The 21,709-nt window shown below is 34.2% G+C and overlaps 2 protein-coding genes across 3 annotated transcripts in view; one reads left to right on the top strand and one right to left on the bottom strand.

The window, feature by feature from the left end:
• The window catches only part of rho-5 (rhomboid-5), a gene marked incomplete at its 5' end in the record, with an annotated part of 84,338 nt that extends 72,624 nt beyond the window's left edge, over nucleotides 1-11,714 (top strand). For both annotated transcript variants that reach the window (XM_081731585.1, XM_081731583.1), the window contains 2 exon segments: nucleotides 980-1,133; nucleotides 5,884-11,714. In XM_081731585.1, coding sequence (XP_081587711.1) covers nucleotides 980-1,133; nucleotides 5,884-6,321 — 592 coding nt within the window.
• A 3,560-nt stretch (nucleotides 11,715-15,274) lies between these two features.
• LOC145663738 (uncharacterized) overlaps nucleotides 15,275-21,709 on the bottom strand; it is an 80,103-nt gene continuing 73,668 nt past the window's right edge. Inside the window, exon 6 of the mRNA XM_081729822.1 lies at nucleotides 15,275-15,390. Within this exon, the coding sequence (XP_081585948.1) occupies nucleotides 15,332-15,390 (59 nt within the window). The 3' untranslated portion in view covers nucleotides 15,275-15,331. The remainder of the gene's footprint in view (nucleotides 15,391-21,709) is intronic.

Genomic DNA, 21,709 nt, shown 5'->3' with positions numbered 1-21,709 from the left:
CGACTTCGGCTGAGGTGCGTCCCTAAAACCCGTATATCCCTATCACTTGTTCGCGCGCTACGTTGCAGAATGAAAAACGAATTTCAGTAAACTGTGTGAAAAGCACGTGGCATGGTCCAAATGTCAGACAGTCCTTACAATAAATGAAGCATACATCCATATCATTGTTGATGGTCATATTCGGGCGCTGACATACCGTGACAGCGATACTAAAACTACTGTAACTTTGTTCGCCATTTCCGCGAAAGTTTCCCATGTGAGTTTATAATTGTTACAGGATTCAGTTATGTAGGGAATTTGCTGATATATAGATTGATAAAGAAAAAAGAAAAAAAAAAAAAAAAAAGTGAATGCAATATACTTCTAGGAATCCATTATGACACTTATCCTTCGGATCAACATTCCACAGTTGTACGGTGTGAATGGGAGGTGAAGATCCATTAGACACGGCTTCAAGGCAAACCAGCAGAGCTCTGCGTTTTTATCGGAAATGGAACGGGATTTAGGAGTTAGTTTCATTCAGTTTCGAGACATTTTTGTGAAGAGCTATAATACTAGTCCAATGAATTTCTGTAACTTTTGTCTTTATATATGTATATAAAAAAAAAAAAAGTTTCCAACATTGGCATCCATGGTCTCTGGAAAACTTGCAAAAAGGAGTAGAACCGAACTCCCTTGCTCGTGCTTCGCTAGAATTTGCTTCTATGAAGTCCAATAGGATACCATCGGTAGTAGCGGAGAGGTTTCTTGCAAGGTGTGTACTATTCAAAATTTGTCCTATATAAACCGAATCACCTTCTGTATTCTGATTGTCTTTCTTATATCGACAAACTTCTATATGAATGAGAAGGAAAAATTTTCATAACATAATTGACTGACATTAAATGATGAAACCTATGGGTGATAGTGTGTATATTAAAAGTCTTTTTATTCTGAGGAAGAATAATAACAATATGTTTTTCTCTCTTCTATATTTCAGGCTAGTTCACTTGTTAATCACATTAGTAGTTCAGTACTTCCTTATGAGAGACTTGGAAAAATTGGCAGGGCCACTTCGTATTGGCATTATTTATCTTGGTTCTGGAGTAGCAGGCAATTTAGCAAGTGCCATTTTTGTTCCATATAGAGCAGAGGTAAGTGAGGAATATATTTTGCTTTTTTTTTTTTTAGTTCGTTTCTGTTTGATTAAAGCTGGACATCTTAGGATTATTAAGTGCAAACTGAATAATATAATTTTCCTCCCTGTTTTAATTGCTGTAAGTAACATTTTAGGAAGTTTTTATTATTATTATTATTATTATTATTATTATTATTATTATTATTATTATTATTATTATTATTATTATTATTATTATTATTATACTGTTGTCTCTAACTAGCACTGAACCACTCTGCAATGTGCTGAAGAAATGCTTAATTAACTGACGTTGTCTACGCATATGCGCAGTCTAAATACATTTGAGATAACTTAATTATTTTTACCGTAGCGCAATATTTTCAGAGCAAAAACTATTTGAAAATATTGTGTTATCATCGGGTTTACGTATGTGTACAAAACTTCATAGTATGATAGTGGGTGAAATTTGTTGCAATAAATTGGCTCTAACAAAAGAAAGAAAAAAAAAACAAGAAAGTGACCTAAAAGAAAAAGTACTGTAATAAATAAAAAAAAATAAAAATAAAAATAAAGGTATGCTACTCCCGAACAAACCTCTGCGGTCAAATATAGCGGTCTTTCTGAAGTTTCAAGAGTGAAGCATTGAATCACTGGAAATGGCGGGCATGCATCATGATAATGTGAACCTATATTTATTTTCTCTCATAGTTGTTAAGGTATGATATGGAACGGCCAAAGTTCAGAATACAATAAAATGTGCCAATTATATAGGCGCATTAGAGGATGATTCAAATTAACAGAAAATTGTCTACTTACCAATGAATCCTCCCTTGGAAAGCCTAAATATTTTTCAGACTTTTTGGAATTCAAAGCTGATTCTGTCCTCAGTGGCAAGGTAAGAAGGATTAAAACTGATAAGGGATAAAAGCTGTAATACAAGGAATATATACGACTAAATGAATAAATGTCACGTTAAGAGTAGATTGAGAAATGTCACGAGCAAAGCGGAGTGCAAAAGGAGTGATGAATCGAAGATAGCGCGGATCTATTAAAATATGTTACGTTACTATTCTCAAACTCAAAATATGCATCAAAGGTAGGTAACCAAATTCTATCAATGTTGCCGGTATCCAGATTCAAAGAGGTTTGTATTTATGAATAAAGAATGATACTTCTATTTCCCGTTGTTTCTCGGTTTTTGCTGACCCTATTACATTAACCGTTTTATATTATGTGTATGGTGTTTTAAATGAAGCGCTAATCCTGACACGCCCTCTTCTTGTGACTTTTTTGCTTGTCTAATATGTTCCTAAATTCGAGTGTTAATATTGCGTTTCGTTTTGCCTATATATGAGGAGTTACATTCGCATTGAACGCGGTAAATGCCTGACTTATTTAGTGGATCAACAAAATAACTTTTAAATCGGGTGATATATATATATACGAGGGTTGGGGCAAAAGTCATGGCAACTATTTTTTTTTCTTGAAGATACCAGTCCGGTTGAAAAATGTGACATATACAGACGACAGGACAAGGTGTTAACTACATATGTGGACAATGAATAGCACTGAAATATCGTAACACACTAATTTTTTACGGTAGTATACAGGGCAATATGGCTTTCACGGTGCAAAAGAATGACAACACAGTACGCATACAGTCGACATGACAAACCTGGGCCTAAAGACCTCAAAGTAATCCTCTGCTACTTGCACCACACGCTGCCAACGATATGGGAGGCGCTGAATACCATCCGCCTCAGCATTTGCCGTACCATGTGTGAATCGAATCACCTGTTCGCACACAGCATTAACAATGTCCTCGCGTGTTGCAAACCGCCTACCACGTAGTGGTTCCTTAATCTTTCGAATGAGATCAAAATCACAGGGCGAAATGTCAGGAGAGTACGGTGGGTGCTCCAATTCTTCCCATCCCCAACGTCGCAGTAGCTGCCCTAAAATAACACCCTTGACGTCAACGCGATGATCACCATCAATTTGACTGGGGAAGGATTCTGTCGGAACTTCTGCTTCCTTGGTGATCCAGCATGTCCCCGCGGACTGCCGTTTCAGTTCTGGTTCGTATGCCCTGGACCAAAATTCATCGATGGCGATTATTCGTGACAAGAATTGATCGCCGTCCTGTTGCCAGTGTGCAAGGTGGTCGGAGCATATTGCATAGAGCATCCACCTCTGAACTTCCGTCAGTGCATGCGGTACGCACCGTGATGCGATTTTGCGTGGTTGCAGCTCATTACGTAATATCCTGTGGACGGTGCGTTTCTCGATGCCACTTGCCTCCGCCAACTCCAGTAGCGTCCATCGTCTGTCTTCATTCAGGAGCTGCTCAATGACGGCACGTACCACGTCGGTCTGCATACTGACAGGTCGTCCCGAACGTTCCTCATCACTGGTTGACACACGTCCTTGCTGAAACTTTCCTAACACCTTCCTACTGTTCGGTATGGTAGGGAATTATTCCCAAGGGCTTCCACTAATTCACTGTGACATTCCATCGCATTTCTCCCTCAGAGAACGGCTATTTTAATGTAAGCGTGCTGCTCAACAGGGGTTACTTCCATCTCGCACGACACTCACCAACTGACTGATTTCATAGCCCTCGCTGTGCTACTACCAGCTATCAGAGAACCATCTGTTGTTCTGCATACACACTATGCCTGCAGAACTTCCACACGACACATAGAAGTTTGTGATCCGCTCATATATCTGCAAGAAAAAAATAGTTGCCATGACTTTTGCCCCAACCCTCGTATATTTTCACTCCTTTCGCACTTCGCTCTGTTCGTCACATTTCAGAATCAACTCGTTACGTCACATTTATTCATTTAGTGGTATGTATTCCTTGTTTTATACCTTTTTTGTCCTATTCGTTTTAATCCTTTTCACTTTGTCAATGAGGACGGAACCAGCTTTGAGTTCCGAAACGTCTGAAAACTATTTAGGCTTTCCAAGGGAGGATTCATTGATAAGTTGCCAATATTTTGTTAACAATGAAATGTGATTTAATCCAGTGAATTTCTAGTAACTGTACTGTTTGTGCATACAAGTTTCGTCGAGTACAAAATGTGTTTTATAAATGAAATATAAATATACGTAGAAATAAAATAATACCCTTGTTCTTCATGTATTTGCGTGAGTTTTGAATTGTGCAATATATTTCAACCACTTTCTTTACTGAATCCATTTTCTGAGTCTGCTAATTCTTCTTTAATTTAAACTTAATTTCCTTGTATACTTAATTTATAGTTTAGTTTATGGAAAAACACGAAATATAAATTAGGACCATCACTTCTGGAATATGCTTGTCCATTTAGTCTTGTGTTTGCTGTTGCCAGGTACAGTAATGCATAGGTTGTAAGTAAATCACCAAACTTTTTGTTTAATAATGGACAACGGTTCTAACTTCCGCGTACAACCTATGCATCATTGTGAAAATAGTAATTTTCTTATAAATTAAAATAGCTACACAAGGAAATGAAGGAATTAAAGATTCAGAAGATTCACGCTTACATGAAGTAGAAAATTCATCCCTGAAGACGGATGAATTTTCGAGTATAAAAAAAATGATTGAAATTGAAATATATTAGACAAGTCAAGACTCGCACAAATGCGAGGTTAAAAGCTTTATAGTACAACTAGCCTTTGGCTAGCTGGAGGCTGCGCCCCCAGATCCCACGTTTGCTCTCAATTATGGCCTCGCACCTCTTAAACCCACAATTTCAAGTTTTTTTTCGTATTTCAGCTACCTAAAAGATAAGATTTTGTACTCGAAGAAAACGCCCATTTAAATAACGTGGTGAGTTTTCATTTCCCCTTTAGACTCCCTAAAAACTAAAAATATTCAGTTTTGGCAATTTTTCTGTGGGTTACTCCCGGAAGGATACAATCATGCCAAATTTCATCATTGTAGCCCTACATGAAGTGCCTAAACATTTTGGGATGTAGATGATGGATGTTCCATATAAATAACATGGGAAAGATTTTTCTGTTCTCCATAAAACCATTATGAAGTTGGGAATTTTTATTTCTAATGATAACGTTAAATAATCCTATAAAAAACGAGCAAGCATACCGAATTTTAAGTTTTTATTCCAATTCCAAGTACCTAGGTATTATAGGTCCAGAAAAAGGCCCATTTAAATTACATGGGGATTTTCTTCATCCCCTTTTAGATTCCCTAAAAATTAAAAATATTCACTTTTAGCAATTTTCCTGTGGGTTAGTCCCGAAAAGATACAATCATGCCAAATTTAATCATTGTAACCCTACAGGAAATGCCCAATAATTTTGGGGTGGAGAAGGTATCCCATATAAATAACATGGGGGGAAATTTTCAGTTCCCCATAAAACCACTCAAATATTTTTTAAACTGATTTACATAGGAAAAGATAACGAAAACTTACAAGTATACCGAATTTAAAGTTTTTGTTCCAATTGCAAGTACCTAAAACGTGATATTATAGATCCAAAAAAAAGCCCATTTAGATAACATAGGGAATTTCTTCATTCCCCTTTAGATCCCCTAAAAATTAAAATTATTCGCTTTTAGCAATATTTTTGTGAGTTAGTCCCGAAAAGCTACAATCAAGCCAAATTTCAACTTTCCACGTCAACTGGAAGTATCCATTATTTTATGTCAGTGAGTTCATGTAGTTTTATATATAGTTAGGATTAAGATAGGATAGAATTTGCGTAAAATGAAATCAGTTATTTTTTTATATAAATGTACATTTTTATTTCCATAGGTTGGTCCAGCTGGAGCACAATTTGGCCTACTGGCGTGCATTATAGTGGAAGTAATCAACGTGTGGCCAATGTTGAGACATCCTGACCAGGCTCTTCTGAAATTAATTGGTATCACCACAGTGCTCTTCTTAATTGGCCTCCTTCCGTGGGTGGACAACTACGCCCATTTGTTCGGATTCGTGTTTGGCTTCCTTCTTTCGTATGCTCTTCTTCCTTTCGTTTCCTTCGGCCCCTACGACAAACGGAAAAAAGTCGTCTTGATATGGGTGTGTCTTCTCTCCGTTGTTTTCCTATTTACAGCACTTGTAGTGTTATTTTATGTAATACCTGTGTATGACTGTGAAGTATGCAACAATTTTAACTGTCTACCACTTACGAGAGACTTCTGTGCCGAACAGAATATAAACTTCAAACATAGAGGGATAGACGCCGTATGACGAAGTGGGAAAACTGTACTTTTGTTTTTTCGGTGGATCGGTGAGATGGTTTCATTTGTGATATTGCCATTAACAACATTCTTTGCATATATAACCTCAAAACATTTGGGGAAAAAATCTCAGACTTTTTTTTTTTTTCAGACATGTCTTCTTACGAAGTCTGTATAATGTCCTTTTTTTCTAACACACAAGTGTCTAAAAAAAAAAAGTAAAAGAAAGTCAAAAAAGAAAAATCATAAACAACTTTGTGATAATTTTCATTTCATCCATAGTGCTTTGAGCGTGTGATAAACAACTTTTTTTTTTCACTCATACATTTCATACGAAAATGACAGACAGGATGCACATTAACAACCACCATTAAAAAAAAAACGTGCGGCTGGAAAAAAAGAGTGATTTTTCTTTGTTATTTCCGAAGTTGTTTCGAACAAGATGCTTGTTTACCATCAGAATATTTATTTAAAAAAAGAAAAGATGGAGTAAAAAAGAGAAAAAGAACGAGATAATGTAAAAAGGACATGAAAGAGTTTTAAAAAAGGCACATTTTTCTGTGCATTTTTTCTGGACCAAAATGAGATGTGATTGTAGAAAAAGAGAAAGCTAGAAAGATAATGAACAGTTGAGAAGAGTTATTATTATTATTTTTTTTAATATCAGTAAGTGTCTGTGTACACTTAATTGCAAAGAAAAATCATCAACCTTCTGATAAAATGCATCTATATGGATGTTGTTAGTACATGTTTATGCATAATGAGAGAGTGGGAAAGCATGCAAGTTACCTGTACAATGTCAAATATTGTGTAATTATATACAATTATCATTGTTAAGATAACTTGTTTAAAAAAAAAAAATGTTATGTGTACATATTTGCTACGAAAAATGCATTGGGGCTGAAGCGAAAAAAGTAAAACGAAAATAAATACCCTTCGGATAAACTGTACTTAAACGATTTCCCTTGTTCAAATAGATTACAAACACACACACATATTAGTGTTAAATAGGAATCCATTTTGCGTTTCTTTTTCTCTCTGTCTTCTTAATTTCTTTGTAAGTATCATTATTATATACAATGTACGTATATATAAATATGTATTTATATATATATATTGCATTTGAATTTTAACTTTCGTTATATTATCATCGATGTCATATGGGCAACAGTTGTTTAAATGAACAATAAATTTAAGTGCCAAAATAGCTTAAAAAACTACGAAAAAGTACAGCTGTGCCATGCAAAGATGTTTATATATGTATATATATATAGTAATCTTTTTTAATGTATTCATTGGTTGTTTATAACAGAACGGCTTAGATTGATTTTCACTGTATTGAGTTTTTTTTAGGTACTTTGTATAGAGAAATGTGTAAGCAAAGAAGTATTATATTGCTCATCGAAGTTTTTCTCATTCATGCGTCAGGTTATTCGAATATAACCCAGATAATAAAAATATGTTGGGATAACGTTATCTTGCAGCTTGACCCATCAGAGTCAGTTCAATGCTTGTGGAATTAATAACTTTTTGTTACTGTATTCTTGTTGGCGATTTACTGCTTCCCCCCTCCCCGACTTATTCTATGTAACTTAAAAATCAATTTATTGGCAATATACATTTATATTATTATTTACTTCTTAATTTTGTTTTGTTGGCGTATATTCAACTTTATATTTAAAAAAAGTAGTATCTGACGCTTGCGTTATAGACGCTAAGTTTAAGGAGAAAACGTTTGCAAACCAAAGTAGAGCCCTTCTATTTCAACTGTGTCCTCGGAAAATACGTGAAACATACTTCGGCTCCACCCCCGCCAACCTCTTAGCGCGGGAAACCCTCTCTTTGCTTTGGGGAAAGAGGTGAATGACCTCTGTTGTGTTGCGAATTTGTCATTCAGTCGTTTCGTCTTGACGAGTGAAGATCGTAGGCCACTTAGAATGGCTAGCAAGAGAGTGCACAGCGAAGTTCGTGAAATAATTCATTATGGCAACGCTGTCCACATCCAACAATTGAAAGATCTCGGCCGCAGCAACTTGTCCCCCGTCTTTCGAGGGGGGTACGGGAAATCACATATCGACACCAGCGTCAGGAGGGGCACAGTTGAAATAGAAAGACTCTAGTAAAATATTCTTCCATTGTGGGTAAATCGTAACAATTGAAAAGAATACATATATATATGTCCATTCCGTATGTTTTTTAAGTTACACAAAAGAACTAATTGGCTAAATAATAAAATAAAATAAAATAATAATAAGGTGGGGAAATGTAGTGTAAGAAAAATGGCTGTAATTTACTGTAGGCCAACTGTATTGTAGAATGTGTTAAGAGATCCAGAGTCTTCCATATGAAAAAAATAAAAATGGTCTTGCTAATGTAATATATACATGTTTTTACTGCTGGATTCAGGTGTGGCCCTAATGCTTTAATAAATCATCTTCTTCGGTATTATTATTATTATTATTATTATTATTATTATTATTATTATTATTATTATTATTATTATTATTATTATTATTATTATTATGTCAGTAATTACTTTCAAGAGAACACTCGAATAAATATATACATATATATCTGTATTAATAACAAGTAAATTATATATAGAAAAAGAAAACGACACATTACCCACCGTAAACACACGTTAACTTATTTCTCCACGAATACTATTATAATAATTGTATAAGAGGCCCCTCCATGTACTACAATTGTAAATGACTTGCTTTAACAAAGGTAAAAAAAAATATATTATTTTTGTATCTGAAATAGCTTTTTTGAACATAGAATCGGAAGATTATTAAATGTAAAGAAAAATAAAAGTACTGTCAGTTTTGAAATAGGTAAGAGACCTCGTCTTTCGGACAAGAAACAAACAAAACGTGGATTTGTTTGTGCAGAAGCAACCGGCTGCTACAGAAGATATAGTGAACTTAAAAATCAAACGCAAGAAATAAAAATAAATATCAGAATAATAAATAAACAAAACTTAAATGTTTGCTTATTTGTATGTTGTGTGCGTACCTTGATGATGATAATACACATATATACATATATCAAGTAATCCATTTAAAAATGAGTATGTCTTTAGCAGTAGCATAATAATAATAAAATGTAGTTAAATATATTGGGAGAAAAAATGTCAATTTCAAAAAAAAAGAAGAAAAAAACGTTTTTTAAAAAATGAAATTAAGTAGCACCTTATCAATCATACTAAAAGAAAAAAATTTATTTCTCTTGTATCCATTAGATTTTTTTTTCTTTCTCTCGTCACATTGTAGTATTTTGTGTCCTATGTGATGAATATTCCTTAATTTCATTTTGTGGACCAACTTATGTGAAAGTGGTATATTTGGAGGTGCCTTACCAAACTGGATTTTCCATGTAACATTTACTCAGAGGAAAAAAATGTAATGGAATATATAATATCCATTGAGACTGACATGCTTAGAACAAGAAGTTCCTATTTTGATTCTATTTCTTAGTTTAATCGGATTTGTTTGTTCTTTATTATTATTATTTCTTTCACATTTCTGTTGTTCATTATTGATTACAGCCGAATTTTATGAGTGCGACAGTGCTCAGGGTAGCAAATTTTGAGAAGATAAAGGTGCTCTAATGACTACATATTTAAAAATAAATAAATAAATAAGGATAATACAGCTGCATTACTATTCGTTGGGTAGTACCTAATGTCACTATTATTTCAAGAACATAGAAATTGTTTGATGGTCAAGTAGATTTTTTAAAAGTTGATTATATGTAATTAAAACAAATTTCGGATCGAACATGAGGAAAAACATTTCACTTACCAATGCATAAGATGGTATTAACCTAGAAAACACAGAGAAAAACTTACCTGATGTTCTAGCTCTAGTATAGAAGAATTTAAAACATAGGTAAATTCGGTTTCCTTTAGTTTGAAATGGTAAAAATTTGATTTTTTTCCTCAAGATCCGCCATTGATAGAAAGAAACGGAGACTTGACAGGCGTTTTCGCTGATATTTCACCCGACAGAGAGAAGAGGAGGTGAGATGGTTGTGACTAATGTCAGATCTGGTGAGATGACGGCTTTTTGTGAAGCATTAGCGAAAGTGTTTACCAACTTTGTTCCTTTGTATGAGCGTTTGATCATTACTATATACTGGTGGGTAAGATTTCTCTTTTTATCTTATTTAATACTATAAACGATTCCATGATCTCGATAGTATGCACCTAATTACATTATACCAGTGAAATTTAAGACCAAATCGAAACAAAAGTAAGTACACTTAGATTATGAACAAAAACACTCGGACAAGACTAAATATACATTCTCAAGCTTTCAAGATTGTCATGAAAAATAAGAAGAGAGAAAAAAAAGAATTCCTGGCGAAGTTTCGCGGATTATCGACAGTGACAGCTGCCCGAATGTCCAGTTCAAAGTTTGTCGTCAATCCGCAAGCTTGGCCAGGCATTCTTCTTTTTTCCCTTCTTATTTTTCACACATATTTTACCAACAAAATTCGTGTTTTAGACGCTAAAGAGAAAGGAAAAAATGATGTTATTAAATATTTAGGACAGCAAAACATCAAAATACGGTCCTTTAAACTACTAAAAAAGAAATCGTAATTGCGTAGCACAAACCATTGAATATTTTCTAATAGTTTAGCAGAAACTTTTAAAAAGAATTATGAAAATAAGGGGCTTCTTGTTCTGACAAATTTGTTTTATAAACTTCGCACATCTTATTCCCTCTTGAAGAGTCGTAAATAGTTGTTTCTGTCCTATGTGTTATTTTAAAACAAGCAAAAGAAATTTTAAAAAATCCTGCAGACTTCCTGGGGGAGATTATAGTGTAAACTGTATCATGTTGTTGAGCTTGATATAAAAAAAGTTAGTATAAAAAAGGTTAATGAAGAAAATCAAGCAGGATTTCAATTTGTATAAATATATACATACATATAAATATATATATATATACAATTTTGTATATATAAAACTATAATGTGTGCATTGCATCTTTTAATTCGAAAGAAATTGTTCAGAAGTTTGATGATTTGCTTAAAATGAAGGGAAAAAAGTATGTTCAAAGATCTTCTTGTACACTACCTAAGTCGTGACGCAGGTATCTGTATTATCTTGACCTGACTTAAGTGAGAACTGGTTATATATTTAAAAAAAAAAAAGTAAAACAAAACGAAGCTGATGTTACTGTAAGAAAGAACTGACAGCACTGATGTAAATTTGCTTTTGTATTTCTAGTAGAGTTCACGAACTTTTAGTATTAAGAAATCAAGATTTAAAAAAAAAAAACAAAAAAAAAAACAATATATTGTGATTTTCTCTCCCCAGCCTAGATTTTTATATGAAAAATGAAAGGGGTAATTTTTGTGTAACAATGAAATAAACATTATTACAAATATTAATTCAAGTCTTTTTTAATTATTTATTGTTCCTCAAAAGATTTTTTTTTAATATGGCGAATATGATATGACAAGTTTTTTCAGACCATAAGAAGATCCTTCAGTCTACTGAAAACACTAGTTACAAAATTTGTACGAAAAGTGCACTGTTTCATATTATTATTGTTCAAATATTTTTAATTATTTGTTGTTCAAGTGAATTTTAAATTATACTGAATATTTCGTGACATAGTTTTATAAACTTTCCTTCATACCATAAGATATTTCATTTTCCTCAAATCACACATAGTTTTAAAGTAGTTTATATTGGTGCTAAAAGTGCAGTGTTAAAGCCATTGTTAAAACACTAAATACAATAGGAATATATATATATATATATATATATATATATATATATATATATATATATATAATATGAGAGACGTTTTAGGTTGCACAAGCGAAGCTTTCTTGCGTGCAGTTTCCGTTTCTCCGTAAGCTGACTTCTCTAAGACTATTTAAGGTTGAATGATCAAACTTTCCACACTGATATTGAATATCACAAAACTTCGAATTACCTTATATTAAACTTCGCACATTGATATTGGATATCACAAAACTTCGAATTACCTTATATTAAACTTTGCACATTGATATTGGATATCACAAAACTTCGAATTACCTTATATTAAACTTCGCACATTGATATTGGATATCACAAAACTCTTTGAATTATCTCATTCTGTGAAATCGTTAAGAAATTCATTACGTATGAGTTTTCTGAATCCATACTTAAATGTACTTCCCCATATTCGGTCGAAACGTATGTAAATATCTCTCACACACTCAAAAACGATAAATTAACCTTATTTCATAAAAACTTCTGCGAAATACTGATGTTCCTACCTTCAATCTGATAAGTCTAGACCTAGCAAAATTACTTGTCGCGCCTGGAAATGGTAGAATCGCCCAATATGATGAAAATAAGTATATTCACCTGCAATTTGTATGGCTTCATTATCATTACTGTTTTCCAAATCCAGAAACCCTAATTCTAAGAATATTTTTGTCAACCCTTCGATTTTAAGAATAATATCGGGAAAATTTCCCAAATCGTAATTTTCTTAAGCCTAGAATTATCATATATGACATTTGATTTCATGCACTTGGAAGCTTACATGATGTTTACTCTGAGCCAAACACACAAAAATAAATCATGTTTAGTTGGTTATCAATACAAATTTTCCCAGCAAATTTTATATCAAGGAAATTTTTCCAGAAATTTCCTATGCAGTATGAATTAATTGTTATTTAAAAAGTAATCCAGCAGAAGAATGCTCCCTTTAAACAAGTTTTTAAAAAATGAGAACTAACTTTGGAATTCTGGATAGTTTTCACTTAATCTTTGGTACTGTCAAATTACTTTTTAGAATTACGCTCTACACCAATATTTGAAGACGGTACCATTGACATTTTTAGCTACCGAACTCTGAAGAGCAGATTTAGTTTACAAAAAGTAAAGTTACTTAAACCTACAAGAATGTTCATTTAAATGTATTAACAGTCATTCAGCGTAAAACAGGAGAACATTCTTAAACTAATATTACACTTGTAATTTTAAAAGTATTTGACATTAACAGGGTTTCATAAGTGGAAAATAACTGTATGTCACTGAATCTAAGTAACTAGATGGTGTCTAATCTTCACTACTGCTCTGGCCGAGGATACGTTACTTGTGTTTCGCCCACCTGTGGAAATACTGTATTAATAAATTAAGAAGTGTCCTTAGTGTCACTGACAGAATTTATTTTATTATTTTCCGACTTTAAGAACTGTGAGTTCATGGCTTTAGAAGATACAGAATTTTAAATAAAAATATATCTTTACAGATACTAATCATTTAAAGGATGATGATCAAAGACAATAATACTAAAATAGTGACATGTAACTTCTAAATGTTAATTTCTGTATATAATATACTTACTTGCGCCATAAGTAATAATCAATCTTGGTCTTCATACAAAAAGATCTGATGGATGGATCCTATGTTATAGAACAGAGGATTAAGTAACAATAATTTAAGCTGTGTTTTAAACTTCAAATTTGACAATTGATGAAGAGAATTTGAAAGTTGTATTTTCTATGTATTGTAACGAGAAAGAGTTAACCTGAAATTGTGCATATGAGTATAATCGGTGGTTCTAGTGTTGTGCAGATGAAAGTTCAAATGTAGTGGAAAATTTATTTATTTACACGTACAAATTATATTTCGAGAATATATATTTGCACCCTGATTATATATATATTTGAATATTGCTACACTTCGAACTTTGTATAATGTATAAAATAAAATCGGACCAAAGTGAACACTTTATTATTTATCTGTTATAGTTTCGGCTACATATTGTTTTCATCAGACATGAGATAATGTGTCTGATGAAGGCAATGGTATATTGCCGAAACTACAACACAGATTATTAATAATAAGTGTTTGCTTTGGTTAGATTATATTGTTGTGTTTACAAACAACCGACATGCGCTTGTATTTACGAACAGCAATCATGTGCGTCTTACTACGGATTACTATAGCTGCACACAACAGTGGCAACAACGACAGCACAGGTCATGTGATAACAAAGGAACAATAGCGCCACTGCCTCACCTGGAACATCTATATAACCAGGAGGATCACAACGACTTCTATCAGTCACCTCCCTCCTTTAGCTTGCTTCGGAGCTCTAGGAGACACCTAACCCAAAGCCTCTAGTTTTCTCGAAACTCATCTTCCTCTCTTTCCACTCAGCTTGCTTGGAGCTTTGTTGGGGCTTCTAACTTCAGTCACCTAGCTTGCTTCGGAGCTCTGTGACTCTTAATCCTCCCTCTCCTTGCGTGAAGCATTAGGGATTCTAAAATCCACTCCACTCAGCTTGCTCGGAGATCTGTGGGTCTTGGGTCACCTCTCTTAACCCAGTATTAGAGAATTTACATTAAAGTGCTATTTGTAACATACTGTTTATAGAGATTATGTAATAAAAATCGTTAGCGGGAAAACGATTCTGGACTGCAATTTGCACTACCTATGCTCTATCTAAAACTGCACAAGCAAAACCTTACAATATTTTTTACTTAATTACGAGTATATATTGTACATATTTGATCTATCATTAATCTGCTACAAATATGGAATTCTAATTTCGTTAAAAGTAAAAATGAAATGAAATCTTTGAGTTTTACGTCCCATGGTTATGCCGGTTAGGCTAAAGGAAACGGTGATGATGAGAAATGAATGAAATGATGGAATGAAGAAAGTGGGAGGAAACGGGGGAACCCCGAGAAAACCCACAAATATGGTGTTTGTCCACTACAAAGTCCACGCGGCGCGAGCTGGGATCGAACTAGGGACTCCAAGAACCGGAGGTGAACGCTCTACCACTGAGCCACCGCGCCTCCTGCTTCGTTAAAAGTAATATCCATTGTAACTGTAGAGTATTTTTCAGAATTTGTAGGCAACGGTATTAGTATGAAATATTACGATTCAATTATAAAATGCACAAAACAAATCTTATTACTTCCTTTGTCATATTATTTATTTGTAAACAAAACAATTATTCAGGATACAAAATAAGACTATGTATCTGCAGCTACGAATCCAAGACAAAGAATAGTTCTATCATTATAGCAGCACACATCAGACATGTAACTGTAATTAGAAAAGAAATAAATCGTTAGTTACAATAAAGTTACAAAAACTTTACTGGGTGTATGTGACACTAATATATCTCCTTACTGCAAGATGTGCATTATAGTATATAGCATGCACTGCAGTACCGTCTATTTCTGTAGTTGTCTAAATACAGAAGTCTTATTTCCTATCTTTATAAGACAAGTTTGTCGTTTGTTTTAAGAAATTGAGTAGCCATTTAACAACAAATAGATTTTCCTATATTTAAATCGTAGTCCTAATTGCTATGTAATATTTTAAAAAAGTGTATAAAAAAGAGGTATTAGTAGCTTGATTAGTACAATAATCATTGTATATACAGGGTGGACAATTTATCTGGAACATCCGTTATAACGGAGAAACAATAAAAGGGAAAAAAGCGAAACTTTGCATGAAGCAACTACAAGGAGGGGGACATCGTTTTATGTATTAGACAATACCATCCGCTGGACAGTGTTGCCATCCCAGTATAAAGTTATATTTTTTCAAATGGCATTACTTCAGATTATTACATATTTCAAATTAACATTGCATTACTGAAGTTTGCAACACTGCTCAAATCATGTAATTGCGAGGACTTGTTGTTATTACACGTACTAAAAGTTATTCCTGCAATGCTATAAAAGAGAAGAAAATAACAATCAGTTTAAATACTGTCCAGAAATACACCTTTTCAGCAGTGTTGCGAACTTCATCAATGTTTATCATATCTCTGGAACGGTTTCAGATATCGAAGTGCTGTAAACGGCAAAATGATTTGTTTGTCAATTGCAAACCACACGAGTAACTAGATATGATACTTATCTAAGTATTTTTTCGAAATAAAGCCTTTTGAAAAAAATCAAATTTTCAAGCCCTTGTAAATTTTGTTGCTATTCATTCGAAACAACTCATACCATGACCATAGTATCTAACCCTATTGTACTTCTGATGTGCATTGTCTTGCTTATCTCCGCGGTGCCGTATGTGTGATAGAGGCTTCCAAACTTTGGATGTTTGTGATATTATAACATCCTTAGTTTGCAACACTGAATAATAAATGTGATATTTTAAGTTTTCGTTTAACATGTTGATTTGAAATATGTAATAATCTGACGTAGTGCCATTTAAAAAAATATATTTTTATACTGGGATGGCAACACTGTTCACCAGGTGGTGGTGATGTTTAATATGTAAAACGATGTCCCCCTCCTTGTAGTTGCTTCGTACAAAGTTTCGCTTTTTTTTCCCCTCTTCTGGTTTCTCCGTTATCATGGATGTTCCAGATAAATTGTCCACCCTGTATAATCAAAAATTATTGTATATAGTAAGATAATAGGAGTAACAGACAGTACCATCAGGTACTGAATAGGAGTACCCGAGTGTAGCACTAGAAATATTGGAAGAAAAAATTGACTGAGGAACATTAGTTGAGTATATGTAAGTGAATATTTTTTATTTATTTATTTATTTATTTAATTTTTCCGCTTTAAAAACTCTGGGTTCATGATTTCGTAAGAGAGAATTTTTTTTTTAAAAAAAAGAACACTTTAGAGATAGTACGGCGTTCAAATAAAGATACATTTATTACCTCTATGTATATACCAAAAAAGTTAAATTTGTCTGGATGTAGCTTCTTTTTCTTATGGATGTGAGCTTGGCTGACTCACTATTCAACGGACATCCCGTACCTGTCCCAGGGTATTTCAGCTGGCAGTAAAATTTTAAAGATAATGAATATATCTATAGACTTTGCTCTTAGATTTCAGTAAGATCAATTTGGATTCCGAAAAGGAAAAGGCACCAAAGATGCTATTGGATTGATGAGAATTATATCAGAAAGAATTCTTGATGTAAAGGAAGAGTTGTGTTTGTGCTTCATCGTCTGGCGAAAAGCTTTCGACCGAATCAATTGAACGAAACTTCTGAAGACACTTAAAGAAATCGGAGTCAACTGGAGAGATCGACGACTCATTCAAAACCTGTACACAGGACAAGTGAAGCTGCGCTTGAATGAAGGAGAAACCAATAGTGTGGAGATTGGAAGAGGAGTCAGACAAGGATGTAGTTTGTCGCCCCAATTATTCAACATTTACAGTGAATGTTTAATGAAGGAAGCATTAATGGGAACTGGAGACTTCAAGATTGGAGGACAGATCATTAACAAGATCATATATGCAGATGATACGGTTATAATAGATAAAACCAAAGGAGGACTACAGGAGATGATTGACAAAATAGTTGACACTGGAAAACTGTATGGAATGGAAATTAACATCGAAAAGTCGAAAGTCATGAGAATATCCTGTGGAAACACGTCCCTACGGATCAGAGTAGAACAAAGAGAACTTGGAAGAGGTCGATAATTTCAAGTATCTGGGAAGTATTTTGACGAGAGACGCTTACTGTACCAAAGAGATCAGGTCAAGAATTGCTATAGCTAAAGAAGCATTCAACAAAAAAGATTACTCTTAACTAGCAGGCTCAATATTGGACTTAAGAAGAAGTTGGTCAAGTGCTATATATGGAGCATTGGACTGTATGGTTCAAAGACTTGGACATTACGGAAGTTAGAGAGAAAGTATTTGGAGAGCTTCGAAATGTGGTGTTGGAGGAAGATGGAGAAGATAAAATGGACAGAGAGAGCAACAAACAAAGATTTTTAAAACGGATAGGAGGGAAGAGGATACTTCTAGCCACCATTCTTCGTAGAAAGGCCAATTTAATTGGATAATATCTTGAGAAGAAATTGTCTTCTTCACACCGCCATAGAAAGAAAAATGGAAGGGAAGCGATCAATAGCAAGAAGAAAAACACAGCTGATAGATGATTTGAAAGATAGGAGAAAATATTGGGAGTTAAAAGAGGAAGCTGAAGATCGACAAAAGTGGAAGAAACATTTCCAGGCCCAAATCTAAAATTGAATTTAAAAAATCCTCATTAGTTCCAGAACCTGCCGAAAGGCAGAATACCGAATAATAACAATAATAATACTTTTTCGGGACAATATTTGGAAGTCGAAAAGTTGTGTGATCATCCCACATACATTCCAGAAATGTACCACAGGTATTCTGTAGGAAGTCCCCGTTTCCGGGACATAAGGAGACATCTAGGTTTCTACACGTTCATGGGCAAAATGGAAGGTCCTGTGCAATCTCAATATCCGGAAATTAGTGTCCCTTGGATGCCCAGGAACGGACTTTATGTTATGAGCGAAACTGACCTATATTTTCTACTAATCATATACTGCTTGGATTGTTATTACCCACATTCCTAAGCTTCTGCTTTATATCATCTCATCTACTTGGCCAATCCTCTTAAAGGTCGTTTTTCCAAAGACTTTCAAACAGAAACTCTAATCACACCATATGTATTTATGTTTTCTTCTGTCCATCGTAGGCGTCTCAGTTACTTCCATTATCTTCGGTGGTGAATACATACGAGTATTATTTAGATTCCTCATTGTTCAATTTTCTGCACTAATTAGTTGTTTTATCTACTTTTGCTTCGAATACTTTTCTCAAGATACTGCGAGTAGCTTGTGCATTATTGTTACGATCAGGGGTGAAAGTGAGGGAGAACGCGTGCGGATGCCGTCTCCCCACCTCAAAAAAATATATACGGAGTCTCCCCAGTTTCTAAAACATTACAATGGGCAAAGATAAGCAGGGGAACGGCGTGACGCCATCCGCTACCTAGCATCCCCCTATCTTTTCAGATCCACTTTTACCCCTGGTTACGATTATGAGTGTGTCACTGTTAGGAGTGCCTGTGTAACCATTAGAAAAAGTTAAATGACAATAGACAGTATAATCTGATACTTATCAATGTATTTTCTAAAAAAAAAAAAAAAAATAGCCTGTTCCAGCAGAATTAAAACTATTAACTAGTTTTGATAACGAACCCCATATATTTTTGCGATTTTCTCAAAAACCACGCATGATAATTTACTCTTAACCATTTCATTTTGGACAATTCAGTGTGATCTATCTATTGGTATACATATGCATGTCATCTTTGGACAATGTTACCGTTAAACAAATACTAAATTTTAAGAGTTAATCACAATTTTGGGCTACATAGCTTATTAAGCATGCTATTTGTTATCGTTTTGTAAGTGTTATAATGAAAAGCTAGATGAACGTATGCTTCAGTATCAGTTTCATTTTAATAGGTGGCAGTAGCGGCAAGTGGACTGTAAGGACGGGTATTACAGTACAAAAGATCGGAGAGAGAGTGTAGAAATTGGATTCACTGAGAAACCAACATAACTTTAGATGGAAATAGTAGATGGCAGATTAACATTAATAATATTTTGCAAAAGAAAAAAAAAGAAAGAAAAGAAAACTAAAAGTCACTGTTCAAGTTTTGTCCAATGAAATAAGAAGTCCATTCTAATCTGTTTTACTATAGCAAATCTACCTGTTACACGCTAGTTAAAATCTGGTATTCCAATTATTCCAAAATCTGGTATTCCAAGAAATTGTCGGCTCTGGAAAGGGTCCTCGCGTTCTTCAAACTTTTTCGATATCTGTCCTGAATATCGTGAATATCTTCTATATTTTCCGGGAACTTTGAAACAGTTCGGAAAAGCTTTGTCTACATCTCGAAACTACCATCCACGTTTTCCATCAAATAGCGTTATCAATACTTGCAAAACTAGATATTGTGTCAGTTCCTGTAAAGGCGTGGAAAGAAAGCAGAAAGAAAGCAGCAGTTCCTTATGAAACTTGGTCCTTGTTGAAAACTATAAAACACATTGAATATATTCAGAAACTTTCATTCTGCAGAATTACTACATGCTACATCCTCACCCAGGATGCGAAATCCCGGAGGAGACGGGAGGGATTTCCCCCCACCAAAAATTTTACAGTTGCGTTTCCCCCTTACCAAAATCTGTAAGGGGGGACACCTTAATAGGAAAATATAAGTAGGTCTATAATGAAAATTTTCAGACAAACAATAATTTTAAATGCATGCTTTTTAAAAAACTTAGTTTATTTGTAAAAGGAGCAGATGTTTAACTTTTTCGGTTGTTCGGTTGTTGATGAGATGAAGATCTTTATTCTCTAGCGTACCAGTTGCATGCAAAATTTGGTAAAAATTTCTCAAACAAACAGATTGTTTTTCAATTTCAGTTGACGAATCTACAAACAGGTTTGCGGATAAGCACTTGCTGTTATATGTAACATATGTGGACGAAGAAAATAAACCTTGTCGTTTTTATAAATTAGTGCCTGTGGAAAATGTCGATACAAAATCCCTTGAAGACAAAATTACTCAAGCATTTTCCGAAGATGGCATTGATATTTTTAATTTTAAAGTAAAACTTGTTGGACCTAGTTCGGACGGGGATGCAGTGTTTACTGGGAGAAACGAAAGTGTTGCTGCTCAAATTAGAAGAAATGTCAATCTGTGCCTAATTAACGTACTTTGGCACATCGAATTGATCTTGTTTCTGAAAGAGTTTTTGGTGTTGTGAATGCTGTTCAAAACTTTGAATGTTTATTAGGCGAACTTTACAAAGTGTTCAGTAAGTCATCTACAGCTGCAAAACTTAAAAGTATCGCGACACTGCTGAAAATCAAAAGATTGTTTCACATACGTTGGATTTCAAATGAGAAGGATGCATTATTGGCAGTCTTTACATATTTTTCTTGTATAATGCAATTCCTACTTTTGGAGTGTGAAAATACTGACCATTTCAACAGAGACTGTTGAAACCAAAAAAAAAAAAAAGTCGGAGAAAAAGAACATTCTATTGCTCGGTTTTCTTCTGGATATTGCGTCCATTCTGTCTAATATTAGTAAAACAATGCCAAAGGAAGCAGTTTCGTACAACAAAATAGAGAAAAAAATGCAATCTACAATTCAAGCTCTGAGAGAAATGAGTATGAAAGATGATGTCTACCAAAGTCTTTGTAAAGATAGGTATTTAATGCACTGAAGACAGCATCTGATACAAGGAGTGATAATAGTGAGTTTGATCAAATAAGGGGGCAGGTAATCCAGGGTTTAGTAGACGAAGTAGAAAGAAGGTTTCCTTCTAATGATGTGCTAAAGTGCTTTTCAGTGTTTGAAAATAAAGATCGTAATACCATGAGTGGTTTGTACGGTAACGTAGACGTATATAAAGCGGCTCAATTATTTGGATTGGATCTTGATACTGCAGTGTCAGAATGATTTGGTTTGATTTAGTTTAACGTCCCACGATTATGCCTGCTAGGCTAAAGGAGATGTGGACCTACTGATTATAATGGAATCCGAACCACTTTGGTCGTTCAATTGTACCCCACCGGGAATCGAACCAGGGACCACG

Source organism: Thermobia domestica, chromosome 11, assembly GCF_964235325.1.
Source record: "Thermobia domestica chromosome 11, izTheDome1.hap1.1, whole genome shotgun sequence".
Lineage (NCBI taxonomy): Eukaryota > Metazoa > Arthropoda > Insecta > Zygentoma > Lepismatidae > Thermobia > Thermobia domestica.
This window is presented reverse-complemented; position numbering and strand designations above follow the sequence as displayed.